Source organism: Lactuca virosa, chromosome 4, assembly GCF_052849685.1.
Source record: "Lactuca virosa cultivar CGN04683 chromosome 4, Lactuca_virosa_CGN04683_v6, whole genome shotgun sequence".
In the NCBI taxonomy this organism is placed as follows: Eukaryota; Viridiplantae; Streptophyta; class Magnoliopsida; order Asterales; family Asteraceae; genus Lactuca; species Lactuca virosa.
Window position 1 is genome coordinate 332797730 of NC_136429.1, and position 19237 is coordinate 332816966.

The window sequence follows — 19237 nt, forward strand, 5'->3', positions numbered from 1 at the left end:
GGATTCCCTTGATGATACTTGAGAGAGTTTGAGTGTTCTTGGATGAAAGATGTGAGAAATGAAGAGAAATGAAGGAAATCTATCTAAGTAGTGAGGGGTTTACAGCTAGAAGAATGTCCACTGCCGTGAACAGAGTTTACGGCCGTGAACCTCATGTGTTGGGTTTTCTGGTTCGGGTGCAGCCTTCTGATCTCGAGCTAATAATTCAAAACACTCAATCCTTAAGTGTACTAGGCTTAGAACTCATTAGAATGACCCATAACAATGCTAAAAGGCAGTAGAAACGAGTCTGGCTTTTTGTTGATTGGATTGACTTACAAGATAGAAATTTACGGGTTGTCACAGCTAGTTATTTTATAGTATATGTTATATTATGAGAAGCTTACGAAAATTATTGACTAACAGGTAAAAGAAAAAGAAAAACAAATGAAGCATAGATAAAAATGAAGATTGTCAAGACAAAGACTCTGGAAGTAGTCAAAGAAAAAAAGCAAAAGTGCCAATAAATCTAAATGACAGAGTATCTTTGAGAACAAGAATGAGCCCAAAGAAGTTTTATGATATGGTTAAATCTCTAAACAAAGAATAGAAAAAGGCTGTTAGAGAAATGGGATTGGGATCTTTGCTGAGAATTGCAACCAATGGAATTTATGGGAAATTGGCACGTTTTGTTGTGAATTTATTCAATCCATCATATATAAAAATGCATCTACCTAATGCAAAGTTAGATATAACACCAGCTCTTGTTCATGATTTGCTTGGAATTCCTCTAGGTGGAATACATATATATATATATATATATATATATATATATATATATATATATATATATATATATATATATATATATATATATATAACACTGATCAATGTGAAGGAAAAAGAATTAATGGATTGGAAGCAATAGTGCAATTTCAAGGATACGAGACCATCAGATGTTCAAGAGAGGATTAAAGAATCATCAGATTCAGGGATTATTTTCCGAACAAACTTTCTATTACTGTTTGTTAATACCAACTGTGAACATAATAAGCCTGGAACTTGTAAAACAACAGTATTGCCACATTTGTTAGGCAAAACACCTATGAGAGAAATTGATTGGTGTGGTTTTTATAACCAATTGCTTGAAAATGTCAAAGATGACGTGTGATGAAACCGATAGAGGAAACTAGTATTTGATGGGTTTGAGCCAAAACAACATCCTATGTGCTCATGCAAACCCTAAATCTTGGATCTAGGCTTCTCTATTGTACATGCAATTCATCCAAGACTTAAGAACCCTAGATCTAGCATTTATATTTCGAAAATAACATGTGAAAAACAGATATAGATGATTACCTCTTCAACAATGGCTTGAATCTTCTTGTCTTGGAGCTTAGAGTCACAAATGTCACTCCTCTAATGGCTTACAAACACCACACAATCAAGAGGATGATATTGGAGAGAGGGGAGAGGCATAATTTCGGCTATCAAACTCTCTAGGGTTTCAAGTGGCCGAAATATGATGCCCTATGGGTTCTATTTATAATTGTGCTGCTAGGGTTTCAGTCAAAACCCTAATGGACAGCTTAGGCCTTAAGCAATCCAAGGAAGCTTCTGGAATAGGGCCCTTATGGCTGAAATTAGGATGGACACATACCTAATCTCGTCCATGCCTAGTCCATAAGGCTTCTCAGCCCAATATCCAACTATCACACATTTGACAGTTTAAGTCTCCGTTATTTAATTAATATCTTTTAGCCACAGAATTAATTCTTGTCTAATATTAATTAAACTATATGATTTCTCCTTTAATATATTATTCTCATAATATATTAATGAACCATAATAACCTCTCTCTTCATAAATCATCCTATCTTGTCGCTTTGGTGAAGGCAACCCAAAAGGACCATGCACAACCGGGTCAAATGCTTACCAAATATAGTTACGGGCTTAGACACTAATCCAACAGTCTCCCACTTGGATAAGTCTAGTAACTATAGTGTAAGTACAATCTGATTAGAAATCGTAGCTCTCAAAGATGCTGTCGAACTCTGATCTTACCACTAACGTGTCCTTTAGATAAGGGATCGTATAGTCCTCCGTTCTAGATATCGTGTGGACAATTGCATGGAACATAGTCATACTTATTGTCCAGAAGTTTGTTTCTCGATCTCTGATTCGTCTGACATAGAACTTAATTGAACACATCAATTCAGTCCTGACCGGGCCCGACACATAAGTCAAACCAAATCATCGAGGGGCCCAAATATCGCTTTTACCCTCTTAGGATAAAAGGAACAGATAAACTTCGACTTATATGCATTTACCATTCACTCGTCAATTTATGCACAACAATGTGTTTTATAACATCAAGTTACTGATGCGTTGACGCATTATCAATGCACAACCAACTTGAAAATAATAAACCATATATCTAGGTTTTAATACCATATGATATTATCGTATTGCGATCACTCTAGATAAATTCCATGAAGTGATACCAGCAAGCGTGGGTCTAATTCAATGCTCAAATCTTGCTCATAAGAACTCATGAACGTTGTAGCAAACCTTTGCTATGTCTAATACACTTTAGACAATCTACAAACCAATTCATGACAATCTTCTTTCATACCTACTCCCAAAGTATGAGCGACTGTGGAACTTTCGAATAATCTTATTATTCAGGAAGTCAAAACATGCAAAATGAAACAATAGGTAAATAATTAACATAAGACAGTAACTTTACTTATAAATAATACTCCTTTATTTAATCATCAAATATCAATTACATTTATCTATTACACATTTCGAAACTATCTAATCTAAACTAATATCGTCCTTCAGCCCGATGCTCCTAGCGTGTTGCAAGTGCTTAACCCTACTCAGTCCCTTCGTAAGGGGATCTGATGGGTTATCTTCTGACGATACCCTCTTCACTACGAGGAGTCCTTCTTCTACCCGATGTCTAATGAAATGGTATTTCCTGTCGATATGCCTGGATCTGCCATGATCCCTCGGTTCCTTGGTTAAGGCAACCGCTCCATCATTATCACAGAAAAGTTTCATTGGCTCCTTTATGGATGGCACAACTCCAAGGTCTCCAATGAAGTTCTTCAACCATATTGCCTCCTTTGACGCTTCGCTCGCCACAATGTACTCTGATTCGCACATTGAATCAGCTACGGTCTCCTACTTGGAACTTTTCCAAGTCACTGCTCCTCCATTAAGGGTAAAGACCCAGCCCGGCTACGAATGGTAGTTGTCCCTGTCGGTCTGAAAATTGGCGTCATTATACCCTCGCACCCTTAAGTCATCACTCCCACCGAGGACTAGAAACCATTCCTTGGTCCTCCGAAGGTACTTAAGAATATTCTTGACTGCAGTCCAATGTTCTTTGCCAGGGTTCCCTTGATATCTGCTGACCATGCTCAAAGAAAAGGCTACATCAGGACGAGTACAAGTCATAGCATACATGATTGAGCCAACTGTGGAAGCGTAAGGTACTCGGCTCATCTCTACTATCTCGACTTCAGTACTCGGACTTTGAGTCTTACTGAACTTGGCATTACTTTGGATTGGTAACTTCCCCTTCTTGGAATTCTCCATACTAACACGTTTTAGCACCTTGTCCAAGTAAGTGTTTTGACTAAGTCCTATTAGTCTCTTACTTCTGTTTCTCACTATCCTTATTCCCAAAATATAGGCAGCCTCTCCGAGGTCCTTCATAGTGAAGCACTTCCCAAGCCAGGACTTGACTTCCTGCAAGGTTGGGATGTCGTTTCCTATGAGTAGTATGTCATCGACATACAATACGAGGAAGCTCACTATACTCCCACTGGCTTTGACATATACACATGATTCATCCTCGCTTCGCACAAAACCAAACTCTTTGACTTTCTCGTCGAAACAAAGGTTCCATCTGTGAGATGCTTGCTTCAATCCATAAATGGATTTTTCAAGCTTGCACACTCTATTGGGGTGCTTCGCATCGACAAAACCCTCTGGTTGATTCATGTAAACATCCTCAGCCAACTTCCCATTAAGGAAAGCGGTTTTGACGTCCATCTACCATATTTCATAGTCATGAAATGCAGCAATGTCTAGCATCACCCTAATAGACTTTATTCCTGCAACTGGTGAGAAGGTCTCATCATAGTCAACTCCGGGAGTTTTAGTAAAGCCCTTCGCAACCAATCGCGCCTTATAAGTGTGCACATTTCCATCCATGTCGGTCATCTTCTTGAAGATCCATTTGCACCCGACTGTCTTACAACCTGGCACATTGTCAACCAAATTCCGAACTTGGTTGTCATACATGGACTGAATCTCGCTGTCCATAGCCTCTTTCCATTTTGCAGACTCCGGGCCTGCCATGGCTTCCTTGTAGTTGTTAGGTTCGTCCAAATTCACTAGTGTACTATCACTAATGAACGTATTCCCTTCCGTAGTAATATGAAAACCATAAAACTGGGGTTGAACCCTAACTCTTTCAGAATGTCTAAGAGGTAAGGACTCGTCAATCGGTTCAACCGGAGTTTCCTCCTCGAGTTGAGCACCAGTGTTAGAGGTGTTGGGTTTTGAGCATTCTAACACTTCCTAAGTGTACATGCAACCCTAATAAACCTTGGATCTATGTTTGTCTAAGGTACATGCAAAATATTATTTTCCAAGGTTTATAACCTATCTAGCATGGCATGGGGTACTTTTAAACATAAAAGGACTAGATGAATTACATACCTTTTGTTAATTGTTGATTCCTTGGAGTTTGAGAGCCAAGCACCAATAATGTGAATGCCTCAAAGGGAAATCACAAATCACCACAAACTTGGAAAAATGTATGAGAGAGTATACTAACACTTAGAAATCGGCCACCACTATTACACACACTAGGGTTTTATTTCATGCAACATGAGCTTGTTTATATAGTGTGCATGGTTAGGGTGAAACCCTAATAACCCATGTCTTTTCCTCTTCCAAGGATCCATGGGTTAAAAGCTCCATGGATCATCCATGGACTTCCATATAAGCTTAGCCCATTAACAAATGAGTATTAGCCCACACCATATAAATATAATAGCCCATGATTTAATTAGTCTTCCTTTTAATCACTAAATTAATTCATAATTAATTCAAGATTAAAACTAATTAAATAACATGACTTTATATTAATATATTATAACTTATAATATATTAATAAATCGTAAGTATACAATTCTCATAAAATTATCCATAAACAGTTTGGGTGAAGTGCAACCCAAATGGACCATGCCGGGTCGGGTCAAGTATATACCAAATAAGTTATGGACTTAGACACCTTATCCAACAAGAGGTTCCTTCATCGTTCGATTCTTGAAGATCTTCAAGATCGATTTGCCTCCCACTGTCCCCTTGGCTTATGAGTTCTCATTCTCGGAAAACCTCTCTCCTCGCAACGAAGACAACAATGTCCCTCGATCTATAGAAGAGATAACCAAAGGACTTCTACGGGTAGCCGACGAAAATACACCGCTCACTACGAGGTTTGAGCTTGTCATGAGTCTCTCGTCTTACGAAAGCCTCGCAACCCCAAACCTTGATATGTGCCAACGAGGGACCTTTCCCTGTCCACATCTCGTGAGGTGTTTTGGCAACCTTCTTTGTAGGGACTAAGTTAAGGATATGGGCGGCAGTCTCTAAGGCATACCCCCAGAATGAGATAGGTAGCGAAGCACGACTCATCATGGAATGAACCATGTCCAGCAAGGTTCGATTACGCCTCTCAGCCACACCATTCAACTACGGTGTCCTGGGAGGTGTCAATTGCGAAACGATTCCGCATTCCTTGAGGTAGTCGTGGAATTCAAGACTTAGGTGCTCTCCACCTCGATCAGATCGAAGCATCTTGATTTTCTTGCCCAACTGATTCTCCACTTCTTGCTTGAACTCTTTGAACTTTTCAAAGGTTTCTGACTTATGCCTGATTAAGTAGATATAGCCATATCTGCTATAATCATCGGTAAAAGTCACGTAGAAGCGGCACGCATCCCTTGTGGTGGACCTTAAAGGTCCACATACATCTGTATGTATGAGATCCAATAAACCCTCACCCCTTTCACAAGAACCAGTGAAGGGTGACTTGGTCATCTTTCCAAGTAAACAAGACTCGCACACGTCATCGTCCCTAAGGTCGAATGACTCCAACACTCCATCCTTTTGGAGTTGGGCTATGTGTTTCTTGTTGACATCTCCAAGACGACAATGCCACAAGCATGCTTTATCCAAACTATTGGAAGAATCAATACACAACACATCATTTCCTAAGTTATCTACAACCATCATAGTTTCATATATTCCATTACAAGGCAATGCTTCAAAATAGAAAACACCATTAAGATAAGCATTAATAGAACCCTTTTCATTATCAAATGAATATCTAAACCCTTGTCTATACAAACCATGAAAAGAAATGATGTTTCTTGCCATATCTGGCGAATAGCAACAATTATTTAAATCTAATCCTAATCCATTACTAAGCACTAAAGAGTAAACTCCAATCTTGGTGACAGGCGACGATCTTCTGTTTCCCATGATCAGGTTTATCTTCCCATGCTCCACATCTCTATTTCTTCGTAGGCCCTGCAAGTCAGAACAAATGTGAAAACCACATCCTGTATCAAGAACCCAAGAAATAGCATGCGATGAATCATTAGATTTAATAGTGTAAATACATGCGTAGGATGGCTTGATCTTTCCATCCTTGATGTCTTGCACATATTTCGGGCAGCTTCGTTTCCAATGCCCTATTATGTGGCAGTAATGGCACTCTGCCTCCGTGGGTTGGAGTTGGGTTTAGCAGAACCAGCTTTGGTTCCACTAGAAGAGGTACCATCATGGGACTTTCCCTTATGGTGGCTCTTTGAGGGATCCTTCCTCTTCTTACCCTTTCCTTGCCTAATTGCCCAGACTGGGGCAGCAGCAGGAGTTGGAGTTGATGCAACAGATTATCTTTGAGGTTGCTCTCAGCAGTCCTTAGTAAGCCCTGAAGCTTGCTCAAAGAGACCTCCCCCTTGTTCATATGGTAGGTCATGCAGAACTGGTTATAGCAGGGAGGCAAGGAGTGAAGGATGATGTCAATTGCCAGCTCTTCATCAAAGTTAACATTCAACTTTAGCAGGCGATCAACATATCTCTGCATCTTTTGCAGATGAGCAGTAAGGGACTCTCCATTACCCATTTTGGCAGTGATCATCGAAGTGATGATCTCGTACCTTTCTTGCCTAGTGCTTTGGTGGTACCGGTCCAGCAGATCTTGATGCATCTCATAGGGGTACATGTCCTCATAGGACTTCTGGAGTTCTGCAGTCATAGTCGCCAGCATGATGCAATGGACTTTCGTGGCATCACGCTCATGGGCCTCAAAGGCAGCGATCTCTTCAGCAGAGGCAGTGTTGATGTTGATTTACTTCAGCTTCTCATCGAGGAAATACTCTTTGTCCTCGTAACGAATGACCATTCGGATGTTGCAGATCCAATCATTGAAATTGGATCCATCAAAGATCACTCTCCCACACAAGTTCATGAGTGATAACGAACCAGAGGAATTTGAGTCGGACGCGTTGTTGTTGACGTTTGACATCTGAAATAGAAAAGAGACAAGTTTGATTAGAAATGAATCCCCAATTAAACACCCAAATGAGAAATTAGGGCTAGGATCCAACAACATTATTTACAAATTAGAAGAGGGATGTCGTAATGTAACAAGCAAATAATTTGAAGGTAAGTGAATGACGATTCACTAATTTCCACCATGAAAAACAAATTAAAGATAAGTTTTAAATGTATCGAAAACTCCTAGATATTTTGAGATTCATTGAACTTTTCAATGGCATGTTTAAATCTCGATATGCCCCTCAAGTTTGTGACTGGGATGCCGAGGATCACAAAGCGGGTGTGAATAACCATACAAATATACATGGTGCCCCCAATGTTACAGTCACCTATTCGACGTGTCGGTTAACCACACACGCTCCATCGAACTATGACAAACATCGAGTCACCCTTTTCCACCTTGGGTTAGAGCCCAATTAGTGTGTCGGTTAACCACACACGCTCCACTAACGTCTTAGCAGGGGTACAAAGTGTCATTTCATGGAATTGCATCAATTCACTTTTGCCGAAAGTAACTAAGACTGGGAATTTTTGAAAAAGCATTTAGTTACTTTATAAATTCATTATACTTTTAATGAGGAAATGTTTGCCCTATCCTACCCGTTCGGCTAACGACCCTCCACCAATCAAGGAAGCGGTGGGTGAGAGTGGACACCCATTAAACGACCATTTTATAGGTCATAACCTTATACCCTCCTTATAGATCGGCTTCGTGAATGGGGCTACTAACGGTAAGACTAGCATTTAAGTTATATATATATATATATATATATATATATATATATATATATATATATATATATATATATATATATATATATATATATTAATCTTATAATAAATAAAGTATAAGGTTGAATTTTAAACTTGTAAAATTCTAGGGTTTGAAATTTAAATAATTCAAATTAAACTTTTAATTAAAATTTAAATTTCAAAACTTGAGGGCAAATTTTTGAACTTTTCAAAACACATAGGATCAAATAGCAAATAATTTAAATTAAACATTTAATTTAATGATTATCTAAATTTGATCTATTCTATTTTAATCACAAGATCATTCATCAAATAATTCAAATAATCAAATTTTATCACATAAGGAATTTATTATTCATTTAATTGGTAATTATCCTTTGTTTTGGTAAGGATAATCATATAATAACAATAAAAATTGGATTTTATTATTTAAAAACAGTTATGGTAATTATCCTTCAACAAAACAGCAAGAAATCCCGACATATCCTCTGTCTGACAGCTAAACTCGCCGAGTTCCCAATGTGGACTCGTCGAGTTCCTCATTTGGACTCGAAAAGTTCTTCAGTCAGAGGGCCAAAAAATGAATTTCAAAGCATGAATGAAATACTAGGCATCAAATACAATAGAAACCAATCAAGGCTCTGATACCACTGATGAGTTTGAGCCAAAACAACATCCTATGTGCTCATGTAAACCCTAAAGCTTGGATCTAGGCTTCTCTATTGTACATGCAATTCATCCAAGACTTAAGAACCCTAGATCTAGCATGTATATTTCGAAAATAACATATGAAAAACAGATCTAGATGATTACCTCTTCAACAATGGCTTGAATCTTCTTGTCTTGGAGCTTAGAGTCACAAATGACACTCCTCTAATGGCTTACAAACACCATACAAGCAAGAGGGTGATATTGGAGAGAGGAGAGAGGCATAATTTCGGCTATGGAACTCTCTAGGGTTTCAAGTGGCCGAAATATGATGCCCAAGGGGTTCTATTTATACTTGTGCTGCTAGGGTTTCAGTCAAACCCCTAATAGACAGCTTAGGCCTTAAGAAATCCAAGGAAGCTTCTGGAATAGGGCCCTTATGGCCGAAATTAGGATGGACACATCCCTAATCTCGTCCATGCCTAGTCCATAAGGCTTCTCAGCCCAATATCCAACTATCACACATTTGACAGTTTAAGTCCCCGTTATTTAATTAATATCTTTCAGCCACAGAATTAATTCTTAATTAATTCTTGTCTAATATTAATTAAACTATATGATTTATCCTTTAATATATTATTCTCATAATATATTAATGAACCATAATAACCTCTCTCTTCATAAATCATCATATCTAGTTGCTTTGGTGAAGGCAACCCAAAAGGACCATGCACAACTGGGTCAAATACTTACCAAATATAGTTACGGGCTTAGACACTAATCCAACACTATTGTGGGCCACTTTTTGTATTATTGGTAAGGAAATTTCTTGTAATTAACACTTTTATTTATATTATTATAAGAAAACTAATTAATCATAATTTTGTTTACATAAACAACTAGCTTATTTGGAGTTTATGAGAAATGATAAGAGTGAAAAAAAAAAAAGACAAATACATGCACTACATTTTTGGGATTATGACATGATGTTGAAAAGGGAAAACGTTGAGTTAAAGAGTGATGACTTTGGAACTTTGGAATGGAATGATGATGTTAGAGAGAATGATGAAGAATCCGACACCGATGAAAATGAAGATATGAAACTCAATGTAAGTTAATAATCTATATAATTAAAAAAATTATGAAGCTGTATTATAGATATATGTTGTAAAATTGTAGTTAAGATGAATTCGTAATGTGATTCACATTGTGAATATAAATGTGTATTTTATTACTTTTTCTATAATAAATTCACATAGTGAATATGTAATTTATTAAAATGCATTAAAAGTGTGATACCTCATCGATGCATTCATATTGTAAAGCAGTAATTTATTATAGAAAAAAGTTAAAAAAAATCATTGTTATTAACATTTTTTTATTTCATTTTGTAGGAATTGGTATTCAAAGTAAAAAAGAATTATAAAAAACTAGGGAATGATAAAATGAAGTTTGAAAAGTTAATTGAGTTTTCAACAACAAAATTCACAGAAAGCGATGAGTTGAAAGATATGAAGAAAGTCTTTGAACAAGAATTCAATTATAAAAGTCAAAATGAAGATGAAAAAAATGTGATGAATGAAGATGATGGAAAAAGTGACGATAATGAAGATGAAGAAAAAAGAGATGAAAATTTGATTGAACATGAAATACCTGAAGATGGAGAAAGGGATGTGAATAAGGGTGATATATATAAAGATGTGGATGTAGAAACTACACCAACAAAAAAAATAAAGAATCAACCAATCATGGTAACACCAGGAAATTTGTACAATGATCCAATAGTGCACAAGATTGCTGATTCTGTTCAATGTATTTTAAATTTTGATGATAGTGATGATTTTGTCAATGTAGAAAGTTTTAGAGAACAAATAAATAAAAAAACAATAATAGATGATAAAAAACAAATACTAGAAAATCATCAATGCCTAGTTTTTCACTTGGACTTGGTCTTGGTCTGACACAAGAGTTTCAAGAAGGAGATGTAAGCAGTGAAGATGAACAAGAGAAGAAAGAAAGAAAAGATGAAAAACTTGATGAAGAAGAAAGTTATGATTCAGAAGAAACAAAATGTGACAATAATATCTTGGGAATTAAAGATGATCAAGAGGGGAGAAGAGATGTAGGAAAAAGATTAAAAAAAAAACCATCACTGAAGGTATCCTCTCCTTATAATCAAAAAGAGGTTTGTGCATCGAAATTTGTAGATCCAAATGAAGTAAAAGTATCAGATATATTTTTTTCCAGAATTGGTAATAGCAGGTAATAATTCATGTTATCTTTTCTTTAAATACAATAGTATATAAATACAAATATAAATTAATTTTCTGTTAACTGATTTTTTGTTTTATTTGATTACAAATTAATTGAGAAGGTATTTCAAACTAAGAGAGGTTATGTGCTTGGAAGAGGAAGGATTGAAACCATACATGCAGGATTATGGGTACATGCACATGTCATTGATGCTTGGACTGATGTTTTGAACTATGAAGAAAAGATTAAATCAAATTCTACAGTGAATCAATATTTCTTTGATACATCAATGGTGGTAAGTTAATTAAAAAAATATATATCATTATAAATGCTATAGTATTTATAAATTTTAAATTTATGTAGTAATTTATAGATTGATAATGTTGATCATATAATAAATAAAATTTTCAATAGTTCTGAATAAGTAATAAAACTCACATAGTGAATCCTATTATGATTCACAGTGTGAATGATTTTAAATTTAAAATGTACCTTATTGTGAATTTAACAATTTAGTCTTTAAAGTTTGGTGTATATTTAAATTTTTTGCGGAGACAGTTCATATTTGACAAAAAAATCCCTTTCATTGAAAGATCTGATAAATTTGAGTCAAATATCAAAGATGCAATTAAAAATGACAAAGAACTTTTGACATTTGAAAAAGTTCACTAGGCAATAAATTGTTCTTTTTGTTGAATATATTACATCTTTTAAACAAAGTTTAACAATTTAAAATATTAAAACATGTATTTTTCCCAGTTCATCAGAAAAATCACTTTTACATCATCTGCATAAACTTATAGGAACCAGCGGTTGATGTTATTGACAATAGGAATTCAGTTGCAAATTTTCAAGGGCTTATCGTGATGCACCTAATGAATTAGTAAGAATAGTAAATTTACATTCTAAATATAAATATTAATAGACTGATAATTTAAATAAAATAATAATTATAGAAAATGACAATTTTTTTGTAGAAACTACTTTTTAGTAGGTACGTGATGAGTGTCAATCACAAATCAGCTTTAATTTTGGAGGGTGTTGAACCAGAAAGGGTGAACATGAATTGGCGCACAAGTGATAATCATGTTGACTGTGGAGTTTTTTGCATGTGTCATATGGAGACATATATGGGAGATAAAACAGTAAATTGGACATGTGGGTTGCCAAAAGAATCAAAATAATAACAAAGTGTGTTAAATGATTTACGCATTAAGTATTTGACAAAGATACTATTGAGTGACGCAAACACATACAGGTCAAAAATCATTGGACAAACAACTAAGTTTGCAAAAAAGACTAATGAAGAATTACAATATTTGCTCAAAAGGGATGAGAAAAAGGGGAGAAAGGATATAGTACTTCAATGATTAGAAAAAGAAGTGTAAAACTTAAAACTTTAGTTTTCTATTCATATTGGTATAAGTTTAAATGCACTTTAATTTCTTTAAGAACATATAAATGCTTGTTATGTTACATTTTGATGTGAATTTCTATATCAAATATAATGAACTTTACTAATACTTAAAATATGTTTATATTTTCATGTGAATGTCTACATGTATGTTATAAAATTACATGTTTTATTAAAGATATGTTATTGGCATGTGAGGGGGGAGAGTGGGTATATTTCTACTTTGAATAAAGAATTGAAAGTACATTGTCATTTCATGCATTTACTCTATTTCTTTTGGTCTAAATGAATAAATGATAATGTAATTAATCAACTATACAATAGATGTAGAAAATTTACATTGTTTATATATAGTAACATTAACCTTGTGAAAATTTTATATGTGAGATTCACAATGTGAATTACAGTACATATTATAACATGGATATTTTATATGTGAGGTTCACCATGTGAATTACGGTACATATAGATCATTAGAACAATTAATAGTTGAGATTCACAATGTGAATTAAATTACATAAAGACGATCTTTAACATGAAAATTTTATATGTGAGCTTAACAATGATAATTAAAATGCATAAATTAAATCATTAACATGAAATTTTTATTAGAAAACATTCAAAAAACTAACAATAAAAAAATATCTTTAACCAAAAACAATAAATTCGAAAAAAAATTATATTCTATTATTAGAAATAAAGTATAAAACAATGAATATCAAAGTTAACATGAATATTTCAACATTTCTATGCATTGAATGATCATTACAAAAATAAAATCTTATTTTAGTAGTCTTAAAAAAAATTAGAAACAATCAACCTTCTGTAACCTCGGATTCTAAATCAGACTTCTTTAACCTCAAAATGCAACTCCTAGCATTGTGATTTGGTTTATGACATAAACTGCATAATCTAGAACCCTTTTTAGATGTCTCAATTGCTTTCTCTCTAGTGCTCTTGATTCTTTTACCACTGGCCCATCCCTTGTTTCTGATCCCCTGTGGATTATGAATGTTGATAACATCAGGTACTGCAGCTCCAATAATTTTTTCAATGTGAACCGATCTACTCGAAGATGCCCTTGATGAGGTACATATAGGAATACCACTATCAACCTCTTGAAATTGCTTTATATATTTAGCCAACTCGTCCTCATTATTTTCTATCTTGTTAATGGACAAACGAAGAATAGCATAAGCATCTTGAATCAAACATTCATTTTTACTGCCTTTATGAGAATACAAGTATTTTTTTCTCAACAACCCATCAGCTATGATATCTTTTCCCCATCTCCTCAAAATGAAATTTGATGGAATTTATGTTGGATATAATGTCTAAGTCCATAACTATATTTGGTATGTACTTGACCCGACCCGGCATGGTCCATTTGGGTTGCACTTCACCCGAACAATTTATGGATAATCGTTTGAGAATAGTATAAGTTATGATTTATTAATATATTATAAGTTCTAATATATTAATATAAAATCATATTATTTAATTAGTGTTGATCTATAATTAATTTAGAATTAATTTAGAGATCAAAAGTATGACTAATTAAATATGGGCTCTTGTATTTATATAGTGTGGGCTAATGCTTATTTGGAATGGGCTAGGCTTGCATGGAAAGTCCATGGATACTCCATGGAGCTTTAACCCATGGATCTCATAGAAATGTAAAGACATGAGTATTAGGGTTTACATGGATGTAACCCTAATCCACCACACTATATAAAGGAGGCTTTGGTTCTTGAAATAACACTAGTTGATGTGTGTAAACTAAGAGGGCCGATTTCAAGAAGTTTGTGACTATTCTCTCAAGTTTCCAAGTTTGTGGTGATTTGTGACTTCCATTTGAGGCATCCACATTATTGGTTCTAGGCTCTCAAACTCCAAGCAATCAACTACTACTACAACGTAAGTAATTCTACTAGTTTTATTTGATTCAAGTACCCCATGTCATGCTAGTTAGGATAAGAACCTTGGAAAAATAATTATTTGCATGTATCTTAGTCAAACATAGATCCAAGGTTTTTAGGGTTGCATGTACACCATAGGAGTGTTAGAATGCTCAAAACCCTTCAATTTCATCATACTCTTTCATATTTACTATGAAAAACATATGATGACATAACACTCCTTCCTGGACAAAAAGCATGCAGCTACAACTGATGCTAATGCTATCACCCCTTATACTAAATACAACCTACAAAATCATCATTTATAAACAAACTAATATGTGAATAAGAAATTCTATCTCATACCATTCGATAAAAATTATACAAAATAACATTGATTCACATTATTAATCAACATTAGAAATCATAATACTCTAACATAAATATGTACTTCAATTAAAATTCACAAAAAAATACATATTCCATACTAATCTAATGAAAAGTACAAACCAATTTATAAATCTATGAGAATTAACACTGTGAATTGGCAAAACATCCTACATTTACAGTGTGAATTTTTAAACTACATTTTTTATTTAATAAACTCTATTAGGACAAAGAGACATACCTTGTAATGAGTATTAGGATAATGAGAAGGAAAACTATTTCGATAAAAATCATCAGAATCTTCATCCTTATTCACATTTTTATCAATCAACTTTTTTTTCTTCTTATCTCTCAAAACATAAACTTCATTTTCATCTTCAATAACTACAGATTCTTGAACACAATAAAAAACGGATTTGTATAACTCTTTCTGAATGTCCAAGAAAATATTACGTGTATAAATTTCCGATGCATGCTTTTCAATAGCCAAATGAGTCCTTAGCTTTGGGTAGTAGTTGTGGAATGATAATCTAATAAATATTGATGATGTCTTTGCTTCTCCATTGCACTATCAAATGACATCATGGACTTCACTAAATTTGATTTATGATGCAAAAAATGTGAGAAAGCATAATTCAGGCTCTCTGGTCTTGAAGTAGTTCACATCAAACCAGAAAGTTCAAGATCTCTCATATACGCCGGAATCCATTAATCCCTTATTTTAAAAACAGTCTTTAACCAGTCAACTTCTTTAAGATGAACCTTATCTAACATTGTTGACCAGAAACTTTCAAAATCTTGTGGAGAACATTGATGATTCCATACAATATAAAAAAACGTCTTTTGGAAGTCTGGATGGTTATAAACATCGATAGGAATCTAAAAAAAAGTAACACATAAGAATCATTGCATAAGTTGAATAGTTGATGTAGTTCATAGTAACATAACATTTTTTCACAGTGTGATTTATGATTTAGATTTGTTTCTTTCATCATATGCAAATTTACATTGTAAATTCACAGTGCGCTTTATGATCTAGATGGTTATAAACATATATAGGAATCAAGAAACAAAGAATATACCTTTTCCTCAAGTTTTTGAGTGATGTGCCACATGCATATTCTATGCTTGGATTCAGGAAAAACAAAACTAACAACTTTCTTCATTGATGAATCCTGATCTGTTACAATCATCATGGGTGGCTTGACAAATGCTTTACGAAACTCTTCAAACAACCACACCTATGCATCTTCTGTCTCACGAGCTAGTAAACCAACAGCAAAAGTAACACAACGCTTGTGGTAGTCTACTCCAGTAAAAAGAACAATTACCATAGAATACCAGATTTTTTTTTTGATAAGTATTATTAAAAAGAACAAATACCATAAAAAGAACAAATAAGGATTAGGAATTACTTGTTTGTTTGATAAGTAGCATCAAAAGATAGTACATCTCCAAAGTCCTTATAGTTGGCTTTCGAAGTATCATCAGCCCAAAAAACTCTAGTAAGATGATCATTAACATCTGTTTGGACCTCAATGAAAAATTAGAGAAACACAATTTTCTGTTTGTCATTATATCCACAACCATTTGGGAATCTTTGACACCAATTTTAGAATTGAAATATCTATGAAAAATTTTGAAGTCGACTGCAGTCCCTCCCCTAGAATCAAATCCACCCTTCATACTACTCACCAAGTTATAAGATTTTGAAGCACCAATGTCACAAGCACCAATATTATGTATAAAGGATTCATGAAGATAATTGATTGTCCTATTAATCCATAATAAGTGCAACTGATCTTGAGCAACAAGTTCATGGTTGTGATCTTCAACAAACACATAAATGTAGAACATTAAAGAACATCAGAGATTCTTGAACTTTGAAATAGCAGTGCATCCGTTCTTCTTAGAAGATGTTCTCTTTTTCTTAACATCTGAAAAGTTCACATTAATATTTTCGTTCTTGAACGACTCTGTGAAACCATATCTACTACATGTAGAATATCTAAGACAAATTGTGCCATCATTTTATCTTTTTTGACTTGACATACTCACATCAAAACCAGATTCTTGACCATAAGTCTTGTAAAAGTCAAGACCAATGTCCAACGAATCAAACAACAATCCTTTGAAAGGCTTCTTATGTATCAACTTATCATAACGAACAAGCTTAAAAGACTCAGTATTGTAGAGCTCAAAATCAACACTATAACGAGAATTACTGCTATTTGAATGATCAATATTCATACTTGAAGATGATTGATCATGAACTGCAAAAGCAAAAACAACCAACTATTTTATTACATTACAAAGAAAATGTGAAATTTATATTAAGAAAAAAAAAACTTACGTAATGGTTCATTAATAGTTGAATGCAAATCTGAACAAGAATTACTGCTATTTGAATGATTAATATTCATACTAGAAGATGATTGATCATGAACTGCAAAAGCAAAAAAAAACATCTATTTTATTACAATACATAGAAAATGTGAAATTTATATTAAGAAAAAAAAACTTACTTGATTGTTCTTTAATAGAAATCTGAACAAGAACTCAAAGAACTCATAATGAATCGGTAACCTGGAGTTCATATAGAGATTAGAATTGATAATGATACAAAAAAGGAACAAATAAATAAGATAATCACAAAACTTTAAAATATATACACAAGATAAGATAAGATTCTCAAAATCACTAAAAGTTTCGAGATAATTTAAATGTTGGAGATGAACAAGATAGAATTTAATATCTAAATGTCGAAGATGCATTACACATGAATGATTACAAAAACGGCCAAAGGAAAAACAATAACATCAAATGCATATTCAACATACGACATACAATTAGCAAACACAATAAAAACTTAACTATTTGAAGATTAAATGGTAAAATCATGAGAATTTGACAATCAGACGAGTACAATAACAATAAAAATAAGTTGATAAACAATGTATTGGAAGAACAGCGGTAAAGTGAAAATCTATAATTGACCTAATAATCATAAACGAAAAATGAATATATGTTAAAAATACCTGATTATTAGCTGAAATCTGAAGAAACTATTAGTAAATTGGATGAAAAAGGTTGATATTTCGAAGAATAGGCGAGAGTATTTTGGATCGATCGGTGGTGAAGATGATGCACAGTAACAAAAGAAGCTAACGGAGACAACATGACTATTAAATGAGAGCCTAAATTTACCAAAATGCCCCTCTGTGTTTATTTTGGTTAATTAAGGGTTAATGGCCAAAATGAAAAGAAAATAGATGGTTAAGATATGTTCCTTGGTTCCTTGATCCATATTTGTTCTCTATTGAACTTCTCTCTCTCTCTCTCTCTCTCTATATATATATATATATATATATATATATATATATATATATATATATATATAAACAGGATCATGTGAGGACTCTTTTTTTAGTAAGGACTCGTGAGGACACCTTAAAAAAATTGAAAAAAAAAATTAAAAAAATACAAATAATAAAATCGAGTATGGTACTATATTGGAAAGAAAAAAAATTGGATCATTAAAATTGAATCATGGATCATTTTTATGATCCATGATTCACTTTTTATGATCCATGATTCAATTTTAATTATCCAAAATTTTATTTCCAATTTTTTTTCTCTCCAATATAGTGCTATGCTCGATTTTATGATTTGTATTTTTTTTACTTTTTTTTTCAATTTTTTTAAGGTGTCCTCACGAATCCTCACCAAAAAAAGAATACTCACCAGAACCAGGCCCTATATAGAAACATGATCATGTGAGGACATATATATATATATATATATATATATATATATATATATATATATATATATATATATATATATATATATATATATATATATATATATAGGCGAGGACACAGAAATACATAATAGGTGTTGCCAGGATGAAATAGATGTTGCCGATACATAAAAAATAAGTAAAAAAATCGAAAAATTTTCCGTTGCGGAAAGAAAAAGTAGATGTTGTCGGTGTTACACCGGGAACCCCTTAAAACCGCCCCTGTATATATATATATATATATATATATATATATATATATATATATATATATATATATATATATATATATATATATATATATATATATATATATATATATTGGGCTAGGTTATAATGTGGATGGACAACTATTGTACGGACGTGTGGACAATGATATTCTATGAGAATTACTAAAAGAATAACTTGTTTAGTAACGTGAATACGTTCAACCTCACACAATTATTGTCATTT

At 33.5% G+C, this 19237-nt stretch overlaps 1 protein-coding gene across 1 annotated transcript; it reads right to left on the reverse strand.

Annotated features, from left to right (window-relative positions):
- Positions 1-13512: 13512 nt before the first annotated feature.
- On the reverse strand, positions 13513-16178 carry LOC145106137 (uncharacterized). The gene is made up of 5 exons (XM_079043168.1): positions 16065-16178; positions 15712-15861; positions 15224-15550; positions 15106-15152; positions 13513-13990 (listed from the first exon to the last, which is right to left on the reverse strand). Exons 1-5 carry the CDS (start codon positions 16176-16178, stop codon positions 13513-13515), a joined length of 1116 nt encoding a protein of 371 aa, XP_078899294.1.
- Positions 16179-19237: the final 3059 nt, after the last annotated feature.

Bases quoted from the DNA above. Each gene is read 5' to 3' on its own strand.
- LOC145106137 (XM_079043168.1), bottom strand. From the start codon at position 16,178: ATGATGATTGTAACAGATCAGGATTCATCAATGAAGAAAGTTGTTAGT. The intron at 15,153-15,223 runs GTATGTCTCTTT...CTGTAAATGTAG, and splicing joins ATCCTAATACTCATTACAAG to GATGTTTTGCCAATTCACAG. The intron at 13,991-15,105 runs GTTTGTACTTTT...TTTCATTTTGAG, and splicing joins TCTCATAGATTTATAAATTG to GAGATGGGGAAAAGATATCA.